At 45.3% G+C, this 17755-nt stretch overlaps 1 protein-coding gene across 5 annotated transcripts in view; it reads left to right on the top strand.

Annotated features, from left to right (window-relative positions):
* SSH2 (slingshot protein phosphatase 2) overlaps positions 1-17755 on the top strand; it is an 810994-nt gene that overhangs the window by 694355 nt on the left and 98884 nt on the right. For all 5 annotated transcript variants that reach the window (XM_078680015.1, XM_078680014.1, XM_078680017.1 and 2 more), the window contains one exon: positions 17241-17344. In XM_078680015.1, coding sequence (XP_078536141.1) covers positions 17241-17344 — 104 coding nt within the window. The remainder of the gene's footprint in view (positions 1-17240; positions 17345-17755) is intronic.

Raw genomic sequence — 17755 nt, 5'->3', positions numbered from 1 at the left:
GTTCAGTCAGGGATATTACATAAAAACACTTAAATATGCACCTACGTGGGAGAGTGCAGAAAAATGCTAGTACTGTAGTACTGTGTGTACGAGATACTCAAGAAATAGCTTTAGGGTTAGAGACCTGGGACTTGGTTTACATGTCGAGCTGCAATTTGTCCTATGGGTTGTTTGCTGAAAGAGCTACCATAGTCTACAAAGAACCAATGACAGTTCAGCAAATTGGATAGTGCCAGAGCTGCACTTGCTCCTGATAATTTTCAATATGAGGGTCTGTGGAGGGGCTCTGGGGTTCCACAAATCACTATTCATGAGGAGCAGATTCTTAAATCCAAAGTTGGGTCAAAGGTCGCCGCCAGCTACCGGTACCAATATTTCTAGTTCCATCAGCTAGTTTCTTCACCTGTGCCCAGCCCATCAGGATCTATGGATTATCTGACGTGTGGTCAGGACATGAAGTCCCTAGGCCAAGGGTGGTGATCCTGACTGTGCTTGATGCCACAAAGCATGGGGACTCAATCAGGGAAGAGATGATTTTCCAAACGGTAGCAAAAAATTTTTTTACGGAGTTTGTTCCTTTGGTCGGGGTGAGGCCTTATTTTGCATGAAGGAATGCCTAAGGTGAGGGGAAACCAGCAGGATGCTGCTCAGACCGGGAGCCGTTGCACCCATTGTGTTGGCAGTTCTCATTTGGCATCCACCATTACGGTCTCTGGACCCATTTTAAGCACGCCCTGTTTTTCCATTTATCCAGAGAGGTGAAAAAGCACCAACATTATGGGCAGGGGGAATAAGAGGCCACAGGGATTTTGTAGGAGGGGCCGAGTGTCAGAACTCAGTCTGTTGGATGGTTAAGTTTTTAGGGAACCCGAAGTCCGAGAAACACCCTCCCGGCTTCAGCTGGGGCTGCGTGGATTTCATGAAAGCCAAACATAATTATCCAGGGAGTCGCAATACCTACTACACTCGTCCCCTGAACGGTTAATATTGGATATGCCTGAAAAGCAACCACATGTCTGCACTTTGCACGCAAATCTGGAAATATACATTTGACTGACTGTGTGTACTGACCGCCCGTCCCTCCTCCAGGAGTGGTGGGGTAGGGTCTAGTGAAAGGCTCTGCTCCCCTCTTTTGTTAAGTGTCGCTGTGTCTTGAATATGCGCCAGGCCGATGGCACCCTTGCCTGGGACCAAGACAGGTCTTGCACCATCTGTGGCTGTAGTTCAACTTTTTCTTTCTCGGAATCTGCAGTGTGCTGTGGTTTCATGATGGTACATGTGTTTCAGTAATCTTGTCATAGCGGAAGTGTGCCGACTATTTCCCTGGCTGTAGGTGCGTCAGTGCGATGTCCTAGCTTTCACTGCAGGAAGTGTGGTTTCACTTGTGCTCAGCATTTGTCTGGTAGTGTGCCGCGCCATGCCCTTCCGCAGGGCACCTTCTCCATCCTGTAGTGTGCTTCATCTTTCCTCGGTAGGGGGAGGCTCTATTGCCAAGAGCTGCTGGCTCGGTGACAACTCCTGGCGATACCTAGCTCTAAAAGTGAGAGGTTGTGCATCTCTGTGCCGAACAATGTCAGGTGTGTGTCTGACTCCAAGAACTGTGAGTTCAAAGTGGCCTCACCTTCAGGGCAACCTGCTTAGCCTGGCTGAGAGGTTGGGCGTGGGCTCTCTCAGGAGGCCACGACGTCACCAAACTTCCGGCTTGTATACCTTACCCGACTGGCCCCGTCGCCTGATAATTATTGACCTGGGGCTCTGCACCATTATCTTCTGCCCGCCCCCAGATAATGACTCACTTCAGTACTCGGTTCCCCTGGGCTAGAACCCATGACCTGGGATATTCATCACGAAGACTGTCGCTGTCGCTGTCGGTGCCAGACACGTCCTAGAAGTATTTCACTTGCTCGGAGCATCACTTTCATTCTGACCTGGTCTCAGCAGATCCTGAAGCGAAGACGAAGAGATAAGAGAACATTTGTACCTTTGCCCTAATGGTTGCCTGTGATAACATCAATTCCCAAACCTCTTGTGTCAAAAGTAGTTTTCAAAAACCTCTTCTACAGTAGCGTTGTTTTCCCACGACATCTTGGGGCCAAATCAATATTTGCTGTCGGTCTGTGGCACACAACACGATATTTGGTTTAAACACTGCCATTTGCAATTTGTAAGCAAAGCTTCGAAAGTAAGATTTAAAATATTTCGCTTATGAACCTTTTAAAATGTTGAATGGCTATTTAAAGATAAGCAAATTAAATAAAAAGAGTAAAGATACATATAAAAAAAGGGTACGTTTGTGTATAGAGATACGGTAGCCGTTTATAATCGCAAGCCCCACCGCCCCCACCCCGTTAGAGTACACTCAATAAACGAGCATACAGGTTTTGAAGTTCAAAGCCCCTTGTGATGAATCCACAGCGGTTACAAGCATACATTCAGAATGTCAGAAGCATGTCCATGATTGCTGAACGCCGTTGAGCTATGTCTTTCACTGACAGTATTTTGAGCATTTGTCGGTCCTTTCGAAGCCATACAGTGGTGCTCAGCAGAGTAAATGTGCGAGATTCAAAAGCTGGGCAGGGGTCTTCAGTGGCGGGTCCCTGATCATTATGCACCCTTTTCACAGCTGCATGTAGGCCGTAGCTGTCTAGGAAGCCCTTGCCCTACTCTTCGTGCCCTTGTCTGTATGTTCACACGGGGCCCCAGGGGCGATTCGGAAAAGTCAGCGGGCGAGTTATTTTTCGGCCTTCAGCACCGGGTACAGCTGGGCTAAGAATAGTGTCCCTGGGCTTGACTAATATGGGGAAGGACAGTACCCTGACCTGAGCGCCGCCTGCACTTCGGTTACAGGCACGGTATTTAAAGCGGCAGGCCCAAACATGGCCAACTAGGAAACGACGACAGAGCATGTCAGGCCCTTGGGCCAGCCTTGCTGCCTCCAGCTCTCAAGCAGGATTCGGCGTGGGTCCACATAGCTGGGTCCCGCACTACTGCTAATGCCAGATGTCACTTTCTTAGCACTCCTTAAGTAACTGAGTTGCCACGGCATGCATTGTTGGTAGTCATTGCTGGGAGTGCAACTCGTGTACCTTCAGACTTGAGCCAGGCTGGTCAGACTGAAAGGCCTGCAGCTGAGGGCCCTATATCTCTGGAACAGGGCTTACATGTGACACCCGCACGTGACTGTGACGCCTCTCTGGTCCCATCCCTAGTGCCCTACAGAAGAGGAGGTTTGGGCTTCCCAAGAGAGCCTTGGAATTTCACAACAGTTTGTGTCTTTAAAATCTCTACCTGTCCACAGTGCCTCAGTATTATCCACTAACGGTTCTCTAATGCAAAACTGCTCAGCAGTTCACAAAAGCAGTAAGAGGGGGTTCAGAGAGCACAATCAAGCCCAATCTGAGATATTTTTTATGATAAAGAAAAATACGTATTTTTATAAAGGTTTAGTCTAAGCAAAACGTTGATCCTAAACCACGAACTTTGTAGCTCCTTATGTGTACCCATTGAATTTCGGCTTTGTCGGTCTTCCCTTTAAGGTACAAAACAGTATTTTTTCTTGGAGTCGAAGTGGCAGTTTCAGAGCAACAATGTATACTGTAGTTTGCTGCTGGTGAATTCATCTTAGTGAAAGTTTTGAAGGGTCCGATTTGTTCTGTATTTATAAGTCTACATTGATAGCACAGCATTCGTTGGTCCTCGTGCTAAACTAAAAAGTCTACATTGATAGCACAGCATTCGTTGGTCCTCGTGCTAAACTAAAAAGAGCTTCTAGAGTACTGCTGAGAAGAGGGGTGGGCTGTGGCTCCATCCACTTGTTGGTTTCCATGATAGAGGATTTGATTGGGCCAAAGGTGTATGCTTTCACAACAAAAAGTGCTTGGATTGCACTTTTTGGATTTTGACAAATCTTATGAGTTATAGCAGGACGGTGTTGGTTATGGTGGCAAACCAATAATCACGATTAATGGCCTGAACTGTTATGAATAGGGCTCCCAGGTTTATGGTAAAAAAGAATTGGGACATTTCCATCTGTATTTATCCATATTTATTTTTTGCAAATTGTATCTGTATTTATCCATATTTATTTTGGGATTTGTGGAAATATGAAGCTGAAATTAGTATATTTCCACATTTGTTTAACTGGTAAAAATGCACTCATGTTTGAATGCCTTCAATACTGTAAACACCCACAGAAGTTAAATCAATGCACTTATAAGAAAATATGCCAATTTCAGTATCTACCGTGGGCATATCCAGTGCTGTTTAAATCCTCTTTACTAAAAGTCCTTTTTTTGCCCCTTACCTATCAATCCACACAGCTATTGGCCTGGCAGTCATGGCAGACAGTATTAAGAATCACTCAAAAAGCACCCAAATTCAGTTTTTATCCACATTTAAAAATAAATACAGGTAAGAAAATGTTTTCTGTTTGTATTTATCTGTAAAAATCAATAAAAAACGGAAAACAGCCTTAATTATGAATTATTATGAAACGGGTAGTAGGTCTGGTATATTTATTGTAAAAAGCATGTGTTAAAGTCAATAGGGACTTAAGGGTGGGTTGTTATTACTTTGTATTAAAGCTTACAGATAGGTATTTTGTTATATGGAATCTCTCAGATGACTGTACTAGACCAGGGTTTTTTGATTACCCCTCTTTGTGGGAAAGCGTACGCTCAGTACTGTAGGGCTGAGTTGTTTATGGTGAAAAGTCAATAACACCTAGAGGCCTGATCCATACATGGAGAAAAGTTATTCCCGATGCTATTGGTCTGGTCTTGTTATTATGAAAAGGTACAATAAAGACAGCTAATCTGGTTCATTTATTGTGAACCGTTAAAGCCAATTGGCCTTTATTGTTATGACACTATGTTACAGACTGTAGACCGATATTTGGTTACCTGTAACATCGCAGATTACCATAGTATGCAATTGTTTTAGTGTTAGTCACCTACTCTGACAAACCCTGGCAGAGGAAGATTTCATAGTCAAGGTTCTTGTGAGGCCTTTTTTAGAGGAATTGTATATCATTTTGCCAGCTGTAGTTTCGTACATATTTGTAATTTTAGAACTACATGCATGATGGTTGCCAGTTTATGCACACATGAGAGTCTCTGATACACCTAATCGTTTGTTGATTAGAAAAAAGCCCACCTTGCCAGGTGATGATAAACCCCTCGGAGAAGCTTTCCACCATGCAAGCGGACCCAGTTGCTGCCATTGTGCTTAACTGGGATTGGCAATTCAATAGGCAAGCGCCCCTGATAATGCCGTGTGCCCCCCGTTCTCCTCGTCTTCGGCAGCAGACAACCTCTGCTCCGACACCCCGGTGCCTGCGACCCTCGAAGCTGGGATGTCCCCTGCATTTAGTCAGCGAGGAAGAAGGCGCGAAAGTTAACATCCGAGTTACGACATAACATGCATGTGCAGCCTTGTGCCAAACTGCGTAGAAACCCTCGCCGCGGCGAGTAAGGGGGGCGGAGTGACACCACAAGGGCGGTCTCGTGCCGGTTCCTCAGAGCGTCCTTTCTGAGAACTCCCTGTTCGTGCCGTGCCGGCCGCCGGGCAGCCGCTGCGCCGGCCGCTCCCAGGCCTCGGCTCATTCTCACGCTCCGCGCGCTCTTGCGAAACTACTGACCCACGCACGCGCCGTACAGGCACCTGAACCAGCCGCCGTCGTGCCACTTCCTTCTTTTCGACATTGACTCATCTGCTTGTGGGGTTAACAAATCACTTTAAGGGGAAGCCATTTCCTCATCCACTCGGGAGACATTATGGTTCTACCCCTGCTCGTCCTGTCAGTACCATCGTCACCAGGGTTTTTAGTGGGATGAAAAAACTGGAGGGTTTCTCAAAGGGGCGTGGCTAATACAATTAAGGGCGTGGTTTAAAACACGTATGTGCTAAAAATCTGTGCTTAGCATAGTGTGCCACCCGACTTGTATTTTGCTGTTTCAGTCATTGCATCCAGACATATAATACAAAAAGAAACATCATACCTACAGCAAGTCAGGACTATTGGCTTTTGTCAACTGTTGCATAAGATAAATAAGCAGAAACTATGACTTGTATATAATATTGAAAAAGCTTCCACTTAAAGTCCTGGTGACACCACAACAATGTTGCTGCTCCCTATTTTTAAAAAAAGAAGGGAAATCCAGAGAGAAAATAACTCTTTTTAAAAGATTTCCCATCCCCGACAACCCTCACCTGGCATGACGTCATGCCGTAACTTCTCCACTAGTGAGAAGTGAGCAGGCGCACATGATGCGCCTGCTGTCACTGCAGTCCGGGAAAAAAACAACGGACCACTTGTGCCAGGGCACAAAATAGAGCCCGATAGAGACCCGTTTTGAGGCCCCTTAAAAAAACTGCCGGTGCTCAGACTCGGTGAGGCCCGGCCCACTTAAATAAAGCCCTGGTCGTCACTATGCCATTTTGAGCTATAAAGGTGCACGGAAGACTGAAGAGGACCGGCAATAAATATCATGCAGTATTAGAATGCTTTTCTCAAACCCTATTCCGTTGTAATTCTGCTGGCAAGGTGTTTAAATGTCTCTACCATCCCGCTCCTCTACCTCCTTTAGGTGTCATTCGGACTTGTCTGTGCATCAAACTCTCAAAAATATCAACTGCAGATGGTCCCAGGGTTATTTTATAGTAAGACATTTCTAGGGAGCTGCCTGTCAAGCCTCCGGTAAGGGCAAACATTGGCAAAGCCAATAGGTCTCCTCTATGGAGCAAGAGCTATTGGCTTTGCAAATGTATTTGTCATGTTAAGCACCAGTGTGCCCGCTGTTCCACATGGCTAAACATTAGTGGCATAGAAGAGATGCTTGGAGTGTCGTAATGTGGAATGGCAAAGAGTGGAATAGTGTCACAGAGTGGAGTAACATAGAGTGTCCTATATTGGAGTAGCACAGGGGAAGCCTTGTAGTGTGGTGTACAGTGTAGTAGAGTGCATTGTCATAGAGTGTTGCAGAGTATATAGGCGTACAATGCAACAGCAAAAGTTTTTTCCACAAGTCCTGAGCCTTATGCAGTATTTGTAGTTCACTATAGAGTGCGGCTATACTGATTGTGGGTAGTACAAGGCTGAAGCAATTTTATGTATACACAGGTACAAAGGACAGGTAAAGGCTAGAGTCAGGGCACCACGTGGGTGGACGGCGTCCCCCCACTTATTTTAGCGGGAGCTCTATAGCTGCAGCAAATGGAGCCACACATTCACTCTTTGGCCTCTCTGGGGCGATATGGGAGCTCATTCGGCACGCTGCTCACGCGCTGGCTTCTCTGATGCAATCACATCTAGGGGTGAGCGAGGGGAGGCAATGAGTCTGATGGTGCAAGCCACCTTTCGTGAAGCCACTTCCTGTCGTGACGTCATCGTCCCCTCACTTCTTTTTTTAGGACTCGTGCCCTGGCTAGAGTGGAACAAATGACTGGAGGAGTCTCATACCCTTTATGTTAGTCAGGACAGCAATTGCTGAGCAGCAGAATTAAAATAATGGGGAACCCTCCCGCTCTACTCCTTTAGGCTGCCTCTTGTTGCACACTATATTGTGCGATAACCTTTCAGCGCATCTGGTTATGGCTGTTCTACTCTGTATTTCCATAACTTTGTCTAAGGTAGACTATATGGTGTGTTAAACTGCTCACCAATATCCTGCCTATTTCTATGCAAGGTGTTGATGTCACCCAGGCCGTGTTCGCCATATTTAAAGTTACATAAATGTTTAAATAAATTCATCTGCTATGAAAGTTGTTGATCTGCATGTCACTGTTTTAACTTTTGTCTAGAAGATCCCCTCAGCTCTTGTATTCTTGAGATAAATCAAATGTCATTTATTTTAAGAATGTAAGTGAATTAGGTACTGCGAAGCTGGAAGTGTCTGGTAACGAGTGCTGTAAAAAGGTTGTTATTAATGTTCTGGTTCGAACTAATATAATTTGCTCATTTTGCCTGCAGCTGGGAGCGCTTTTACTGAAGTTCATGGGCTGTTGGCGCCTGGCCACCTGAGCTGCGTTTGGTTGAGATCCCTCTGAGTTTTTAGAATCCTTCCCCTCTTCTTTTGCAGTGCTTGACAAATGTGCAATTTTTCTTGTTCTTGGTAAGTTGAGCCAGGTTGTGGGAACTGGAACTTAATATGAGCTGAAACAAAGAATCAGCAGGTGTATGTGTGCGTGTGTGCATCGGGCGGGGCCGGAATCCACCAACATCTGTTACTCAGAGCAAAAACAGCTGGTGAAAGTCATTACCAAAGTGCTCTAGAAGGAGCTAAATGAGATGCTCGAAGCAGGTCCATTTAGCGTCACGTTTTCCATGTTATTTTATGTCAGCGGTCCGTGTGTCTCCCGTGCTCGATCTTCGGATATTTGTCGTAATGTGCTGCTGTGTGCTCTTTGAAACTTGACAGTAATATTGATGTGTGGATTATCTACCTTACAGACCAGAACCAGTGACTTCTTTAGAGTAGATTCCAGGGGATTATCCAGTACACAAAGGGGTTTCATGCTCCCTTCTATACGCTCAGTCATCCACCCACTTGCTAGCTCATTTAGGCACACGTCTTCTACTGTCAACAGTGCCCTGTACACAATCTCTTAGGACGGTATACAATAACTTTCAGCCCACTGACCCCCAAATGACCAATGTGGGAATCCTGGGGAGGATGGAGTGTAAAACTAGAAAAGTTGAGTTGTGTATAGCCCAAGAAGCCATGTTCTGCATCTGTAGTGATTTTAACACACACTGTGTATAAACTAAATAAATGTGGTCATTTGTCTCAGCCTGTTAAAGTTTGTTATGCGTCGGTTGATCCTCTTGAGGCGCCAGCTGGCAGACTGCAATGTTGCCTTCTTTTTTTTCCTTCCACTGATTTGAGGGAACATGTGTAGTAGTTTAGAGCCCAGTTGTCCGCCTAATGCGCAGCATTGATTTGCACAGTCTGGTTGCGAAAGACCTATTGTGGACTTACCAATAACTTACACTGACTTTTGCTTACTATTGAGTGTCTTTGTCACTAGGATCTGCTTTCTTCTTATTCAATGGCTTTTCATGTCCTTCTTGTGTTTGTCCTTCACCTGAAATAGTCTCTTTACCATCTTTTTGATTGGCTTCCCTTATTGTTCCACTGCTTTCTTTTAGGAAGCTACTTTTAGGTCGCAGCCTACCAGACAGCACAGCTGTCTGGTTTGCTAAAGACATCTTGGGGACATTCAGAAAGTTGCCCTAGAAATGCATCGTGCCCGTTGCTTGCTATTGTCTTTGTCGCTAACATTTTCTTGCTTTCCATTTGCTGGTTTTATTTGTTTTAGGCTGTCCAGCTTGAGTTCATACCTTATCTTGCCCAACCCTTATTTACAGTATCTTTCTGAGTGCTCCATTTCTACAAATAGGCCTGTAAATCTTGTTTTTATCTCGTTACATTTGTTGTGCATTCAAAGACCGAGGTCAAATGTCAGGCGCTGTTTTACGGGGTGGGGGGTGACATTTGTTTGCTTTTCTTTCTCTGACTTCAAAGTGAGAGGATTTATGTGACAATCTTACTGGATACAGTGGGTAGGAAATAGTTTTTTTCTAACACATAACATTTAATGAACTGTAAGTATTTCTGAATATATCAGAATTAAGAACACAAATTAAGCACATTTTCTGTTATATATGAAGTGCTTTAATGTGAACAAAAATCATTACACTAGGTGATGCAATTTCCTCACTTTCAATCTGTGCACTGTATAGTTTTATTAGTAAAACTGTATGTCTGTGCAAATGTAATGGTCACTTCATTGAAAAAGTGTTGTCTGTAATGGCAGTGTACTACCACAGCATGCATACTCCACTCCACTTTACACCACTCCATGCCCCTGCACTCTGTGCAACTCCACTCTACAATACTCTGTTCCACTCTGACCCTTTGGCCACTAACTTTTAGTCATGAACAGCAGCTGCACTGGTGTATAACGTGGCTAAAGGGCATTAACAAAGAAAATAGCTCTAGTGTATATGAGACCTATTGACTTCCCCAATGCTAGTTTCTTTTTGGTTAAGCACCCCATGAGTCTACATTTGTTTTCTATCTCTTTCTCTCGCTCCTGCTCTTGCACGCTTCACCCATTGCCAAATACACACCCTTGCAAACACCCTGTTACTCTCTTTTCTTATTTTTGCCAATGATGCACAGCAGTGGCACAAAACGTTTTTTTATCTGACGCTGTACAGCATTGGTAAAGAGGTTAACAAAGCAAAAAGGTCCCAAAAGTGAGACCTATTGACTTTGCCATAGCTTGTAAGCTGCTGTGACTTCATCAGCCAGCAGAGTTAAACACCGAGGTAGAAAAGGGTAACTAAAATGTGAGCTATCTAAAGCTCATGGTTTAGCACTGCGTATGTTTGCAAAGCTGTCCATTGTAGAGCATGACTCAGGGCACCCATTTTACAGGGGATGGACAATGGAGCAAGAAAACAAGGTGGAAATGCCGTTCACATGTTGGCTTTTGATGGTGGTACCATTTGACCCCTTTACTGTTGAGTACTAATAAGTGGGGTTCCTCGTTTTAGTGATGCACATATCTTCACCCCCCAGGTCTCAAGTTCCCTGGCACCCTCACATAGGACCGACCTACTTTGTACTTGGTGTGTGCGAGGGCCATGCATTAAATTTGTGTGTGTGCACGGATGTGAGAGCATACATGCCTGCAGGTGTACGTAAAATGGAGAAAGATGCTTGCCAAAGATGTGAACGAGGCTGGTCCAGCCGCCGGTTTCTTTTTCACCTGCTTTTCTGAAGTGTTACCTAGCTGGTCTCCCATAGCAGTTTCCAAAAACTGCATCACCTGAAGTCTGGCTATATAGTAATGGAAACCTGCCTGATTGTCTGAAACACACTATTTTAACATTTCTTTACATTTGATAGGCGGTGGTATGCTGGCCCAAGTGCCAAAGACTGAGCATAAAAGTGGCACATCTACTCCAGCTATCTGAAGTACCTTAACTCCGACGACTTGGCTGGTTTCTCCTTGGATGCATGTAGTACAGTGTTACATAACACCCCAAAGCAAGGACTCATCATGAACGTTTGCTTGAGTCCTGCTGCTTTGTCCTGTATGTTTGAAGTTCTTGGTGTGGCCATCCTTTCCACGCAGAGCAGAGGCTGAACAGGGATCAAGGCGATGTGACATCGTCTGGCGAGTCTGGTCTTCCGCAAGAATATTTGCTTATTTGAATTTGTGATTTCCCCTACTCCCCCTGCAGTATTCCCTTGCCACTCACTGACGTAAATCCTCCCTACCCCAGCCTTAGTGTTGTGCTGCATCTTACCGAACCTTGACCGCGCATGCCATCATGAGGTTCGTCTTGACCACAGTCCAGCCATGATTGTCCGTACTGGTTCTCCGCATCCGTGTAGGTGTGAACACACGGGGGTCTACCTGGGAATCTCTAAGAGGCCCCTATACATTGAAGCTTGTGGGAGCAGGCTACGACGGAGTTCAGCCTCTTGCTGTCTCTGTTGGAATACTTGTTTTGGTTTTATTCTAAACTTCGTTAGCAGACCTTCTATGCTCGTTTCGTAACTGTATACGTGTAATCAAAGTAAAAAAAACAGATCAAATCTTTTATTAGAACTGTGTAAAAAGGGGCGATGATAGAGAAGGAAGATAAACTGTTAGATTTTCTTTGTAGTTTTTGGACAGTATTTTGCAGTCCTTTCAGTGAAGGCCTGGTCTTGATGTTCCGAGCACGGGTTCTCTCGGTGACTTGTCTCCTCCGTTCCTCTCTCTGTGTCCTGATGTCAGTGTTTGCTGCTCTGATCAACCCCTGCCAGCCTCCCCTATGGTGATGCCAGGCTCTCTGTCCCGCATACACCTCGCATTAGCCGTCTTTTGCGTAACCGTGCCCCTAAGACTCGCATGTGCTCGCCACATTCAGTCTTAGTGGGTATAAAGAGCTGACCTGGGTGACTGAGTGAGTGCCTTGCCATCGCTATGCAGATGCCCACTCTTCAAGCAGAGACACTCCTCAAGTTCCTTGACAGTTAAATAGTAACCGTGCAGGCGGCTGCGCATTTTTCCACGCCTGTCATTTTTTTTCCATTTCTCCCGGTTCTGCACAGTTCTGCACAGTTCTTTCTATCTGACCGGAGGTTCCAGATGGGTGAGGCAGTAGCGGGGGTAAAACCGGGTAAGCAACTTTGCTACGAGTGCAACCTTTGGGACAAGTCGGCTAGATGGGCTTGGCATGCTTTCTGCCTTTCCACAGCTGAGGCGGGCACAGTGTATGCCTTAATGTTCTTCTTCGCGTCTTAAAGCTTGTCTTCATTTTTTCAGTGCTGTGTATGCCAGAGAGGTGTTGGCACAGTCTGGGCTGCTTATCTCCCTACGAGAAAACATCTGCCTGAAAGCACCCACGCTTCAAACCTCTTCCTGCTGACACAACAGCCCATTTTCGTCTCCTGCAAATAAAAATATTTGACTTTTCAGGCGGATGCTTGTCACTGAGCCAGGTGTTGTGTGTGCCTAGTGCCGTAAAGACACGCTCTACATGTATTTTGCCTGATTACATGCGGTCAGACCGGAGAACGTCGCCTTTAAATAGATGGCTTCATTTGATTGTTTTTATATAGAATCACAAGCCCAGGCAAAAGACCCTCACTGGTCAGTTGGCAGTGCTTTGTGGTTTGAACTCCGTGTCAACTCTTACTTTACAAAGCCTCTCAATTGATGATTGGTGTACTTGCTTGCTGAGAAGTTAGAACAAGCATTGGCAAAGCCAATAGATCATTCCTTGCTGACCGACTTGGTGGCTTTGCCAGTGTTTTTGTTTTCCTGATGCTATGCAGCATGAGCCAAAAAAGACGCAGCTGCTGCTGGCAGCTGTGCCATTCTCCTGGCACATGCATTTATGTTGACATATGCAGGTGTCCCCGTTCATACGCACATCAGCGGAGTGATGCATGACCATTTTCTTACATATATCTTTAAGTTTACCAGTACAAGATGGCCGACAACAGTTGGCCTTGTAAATAAAATATTTATTTGTTTTAGTGCAAAAGTGATTTTTGGAATACGAAGCGCCCAACAGTAAATGGTAGTTGCCCTCCAGAAAAGTCTTAGAAGATTTATTTCATGAACCTCAATGGTGTGGGGCAGGACAGGGAAAACAGTGGGGTTTTGCATGAGGTAGCAATTGACGCACGTGGATGTGCTTTCTAGACTGCAAAGTCTCAGGCCAGCAAATGGCAGCTAGTGAGTCCTTAAAAAAAAAAGTTACAATGAAAGCATTTTCTTTGTCGGCGAGTGGTAGGGGAGCAATGGGGTAGAGGTAGGTTAGGCGAAGGGGGAGGTGTTTGAGGGGAGGAGCAGCACACGAGAGACCAAGAAAACATGGCTGGCTTAATCAAAAAGAAAGAAGCAGTTGAGTCCCCCTAAATGTAAGTGGTGAAAGCTTACAGGTCATCCTATCAAAGGGACGGTAGGGAGACTATCCTCTGGGGAGCGGCAAACCAGAAGAGGAAAGCACGCCATCAAAAAAGATGCAAGTAAATGAGTGGCAGCAGAGCCAAACAATAGTAAATAATGTACGTTTTTGACATGGTCCCCTTGAGGCCTTCCGCAACCAGACTGCTAATAAGTGTCAGTATGCAAGACCTGGAAAATCTGCAGGTTGTGGCATAGCCTGCATTGGCTGCTCTGACCACTCAGCAGCTGTTTTCTGGAAAGGTCAAGTTGGGCTTGAAAAAACACGGTCTCATTGTTTGGGTCTGGCTGGTGATATTTTAGAGGAACTTCAGTGCACATAATGCTTGAACACGCTGACGACTTAAAGCACCTGTGCGCCCTCCCTTGTAGGCATGGCTGAGACAATCCTCTGTTCAGTGTACGTAGCAATGATGGCAGTCTGCTGATGTGCCCTAAGGCCTCTTTCAGCTTCCCCTCCCGCTTCTAAGAATGGATAGCTGCTCCTGGATGCAACTCCTTGATGCAACTCCTTGATGACCGGGGGTCTGCAGTCACAAAGACCTGCCCCTGTTCTTTCAGTTGTTCTAATCAGCTTGAAGGTTACACACCTGAACATACGAGACGCTGCAGCCTAACTTGCTGCCTCGCCGCTCTGAGAGTGAGGTGAAGCCCCGGTAATGACGCGCAAGGCAGAGACTCGTCCATTGATGTGAGCGGGCTCTGCAGGGATCTGTTCGGAGAGTGAGGTCACAGTTCGAATAATAGCAGGTCTGACTCCGCCTTTCATATTCGTCCCCTGCTCATCAAATGAGTACTTTGAGTTTGAACAATAAGTGTTCATTATCCAACTCCAGACTATAAGGTGTTTGAGGTACACCGTTTTAATAGCCCCATGTCACTTTTATTGTATCTACAATAATGCGAATTCTATATTTTAAGTAATCGAGCTAAGTTTATTTTTTATGTCATTTGCACCAATGAAACTATTTTTTCTCTGTGCACAGTTTCTCAGCTGGGAGCTTGATCTCGGTCTTGGTATCAAGGTCGGGCTGATATTTCTCGCTCCTGTTGGTGAGGCGTGAGTGAACCCGAGGCACTGAAGTCTTTGGAGACTGGAATGCACAGCTGTGCAGAAACATTTCTCAATCACGCGTCCTCACTCAGATTTCATTTGAACACTTTGGTCTTGTTTTGCTCCTAGAACATGCTTCTTGGAAATCTACTATTTTTTTCTTTTTTTGAAAAAATGCAGGCCTCTTGGCTACATACTGGACTTTTTTTCCCCTCAGTCCAGGAGCAGTCTTCGAAGAGCAATTCTACTCGGAAGTAGTTGCGTTGTCTGCATGAAACGGTAGCAGTCGTTATTGTGGGATAAGGCCTCTGCTCTTGCAGACCTCTATAGCACGGTACCCGACTGTGCTGTGCGATGTCACCTCACTGGCTGGTTCACTCAGCAGCCTGTAATGTAGTCTTCTCTCAGTAAAAAGTCCGTATTTTGTGATTCAATCCCCAGAGCTGTTGATAGTGGAATTTGTTCACTGTGCTCAAGCCATTGCACAGGGCTCGTGCGGGCAGTGCACATCGCATATTAATGTTTGGCTGAGGGTTGTATGAGACTTGGATGCAGTGTGTTTCATGCTGTAGTAATGCCTCTGTTCGATATATTTGTAAGTTAACACCATTTGCGCTATTGTGAGTAGTCCATATCGCAGCTATTGACGTTCATCATTCGATTGTGAGACACTGATGCGGTCTGTGTCATGCTGTATTGTGGTATGTTTTGATTACTGGGTAGAATAGGACAGGCGTGGCGCAGTGGCCAGAGCGGCTGACTCTGGAGCATGCAGCAACACGGTTCAATCCACGGCACCGGTGGTTGCCCAGCTCAGCATCATGTGACTCTGGGCAATAGCTCACTTTCAGCCTGATTCATCAAGCCGAAATCGGCTCGCAAAGGGCCAGATTCTGAGAATCTGACCCTTTGCGAGCGCTATTTTTGCATTTGGGATTCATCATCCCAAATGCAAAAATCGGTAATAGCGATTTTGCTATTGTGCGAGGATTTACATTTAAGGAATCTCTATTTGAGATTCCTTAAATGCAATTCATCATCCATTTAAAAATTGCGAATTCGCAATTTCGGCCCACTATTTACCGCGAGGTCAAACCTCGTGGTAAATAGCGAAAACTTAGAAAAATGCTTTTAAAAGCATTTTTCTAAGTTGCATGTTGCACACACACATGTCCTTTGGACATGTGTGTGCGCAACACCTGTTTCAATTTGCATTTCAGGGGTGCTACAGGGTGTCCTTTGGACACCCCTGGCACCCTTTAAATCGCTATCTTATTTGCGATTAGCTAATTGCTAATCGCAAATAAGGAATACTCCCCAATCATTCCTATGGGCCTTTTGGCCCATAGGAATGTATGGGGAGTTATTCCTTATTTGCGATTAGCAATTTGCTACTCGCAAATAAGGAATGTGTAGGAATCGCTATTTATTTAGCAATTCCTACATGAATCCCGTTTTGCAAGTCCTTAATAGCGATTCGTTATGAATCGCTATTAGGGGCTCGCAAAACGGGGGATTGATGAATCAGGCTGATAATCTCCCCGATTGCCCCCAGTCCTTGAAACCCTATGATCGCGCTTTACAAATAGGAATTATTATTATAATAATAATAATGTCTCTCGAGCCATTATTCAACTTTGAGCAGTTCGTACCTCCAATATTGGAAGTCTCAGATGTCGTTTGTATGATGCCAGATGGTGCGTCTGGAGCAGTTTGTCATCGTTGAGGGGGTCTACAATGAATCATGATGCTACTCTGAAGTCTCATTTCATTGAATTCCTTCTTCAATGGCATCTTGAGTCTCTCTTCTGGGTTGCTTTGCATCATCATGGTGTCAGTGCCCTTCGCGAGAGACTTATCCGCTTGCTGTTCCATGATATTTGGACAGGTCTCGACTTAAGATTCCTCTTGATATTGATGTTCAGGATTTTTTATTGTTATAATCCATAGTTTTTCTATGATATGAAGCAAACGTCAATACATGGATAACTGGGTGCTTTACACCAAAACTTCAATCTATGATGAAGGGTATAGTGTTACAAGATGGAATCTTAAGAGGCGGAGGAGAGTTTTCCTGTAGTCTTCATGTGTTTATAAGATAGACTTCTAATAGACTATTTTCAGGGCTTTGCTGGCAGTCGACCAGTATCTGTTACTGTATATCTGATTGCCGACTTGGGACTTGTTTGAAGGCACATTACCTTTTTCTAATTACATAGAGCATTTTTGGTTGATTATTAATAGCCTCCTACTGGTGACCTGAGTACATCCTTTCACCGTGTATGACTCGCCTGCACATTAAGTAGATCATCATTGAAATTATCAACAGACTATTTACTTTTAATGTAACTTCACAGTTTGCCCAGATCTCGTCTTCCTTGGGGGGGGGGGGGGGGGGGGTGGTGAGGGGGCCTGGGCTTGATGCAATTCATAACACACAGTGAGATTTGTGTCAGAAGTGCTATATTCTAAAACACAACTCTCACATTTCTTGACTGGCAAGCCAAGCACAAGGTGTTATTGCAATGGATAGAACCATAAATTGCCTGCAGAGGAACCATCTCTTGGACTCTGTTTCGGATACACTTTGCGCAGTGATGTGATGAGTTGTGCCTTTTGAGATATCGTTCTAGTGTTAAATGCCACAGTTTGCCTTGCTGCAGGGTAGAAATGCGTTGATGCTGACCGCTTCCTTTTCTTTCCCTTTCAGCATCAGCGAAAGTTTTCTCACTGTGAAAGGAGCAGCCCTCTTTCTACCACGAGGAAATGGCTCATCTACACCCAGAATCAGCCACCGACGCAACAAGCATGCAGGTAATACAAAAACTGCACCACAGTCGATCCACCGAACTGTCGCTGCATACCCTTATGTTTTTCTGGCTACCTGCAGTATTGTTGGAGGGTACTGACCAGTTTCAAGGTTAGGAAGATGAGTAGCCGCATCACCATAGGCAAGAGCGACGCCGCAGGGGTCTGAGCAGCTTGATGCCGGTCCAGACATCTATCGGGCTCATCATTTATTACCATCAAATACAATCCAGTGTGCCTTTATGCTGATGCTGGGCCAGGCCCCCATCGCCCGCATCCTTCACTGCCAAAACAACCCAGTGGGTGTGTATAGTTGTGGCTATTTCACCATATGCGCAGAGATCATGTGCCTTCCTCAAACCCAGTGCATACCTGATTCCCCTTCCCCACTCTCTGCCACTCTATACCCTATGCCTT

This window comes from Lissotriton helveticus, chromosome 3_1 (genome assembly GCF_964261635.1).
Source record: "Lissotriton helveticus chromosome 3_1, aLisHel1.1, whole genome shotgun sequence".
Taxonomy (NCBI): Eukaryota; Metazoa; Chordata; class Amphibia; order Caudata; family Salamandridae; genus Lissotriton; species Lissotriton helveticus.
This window is presented reverse-complemented; position numbering and strand designations above follow the sequence as displayed.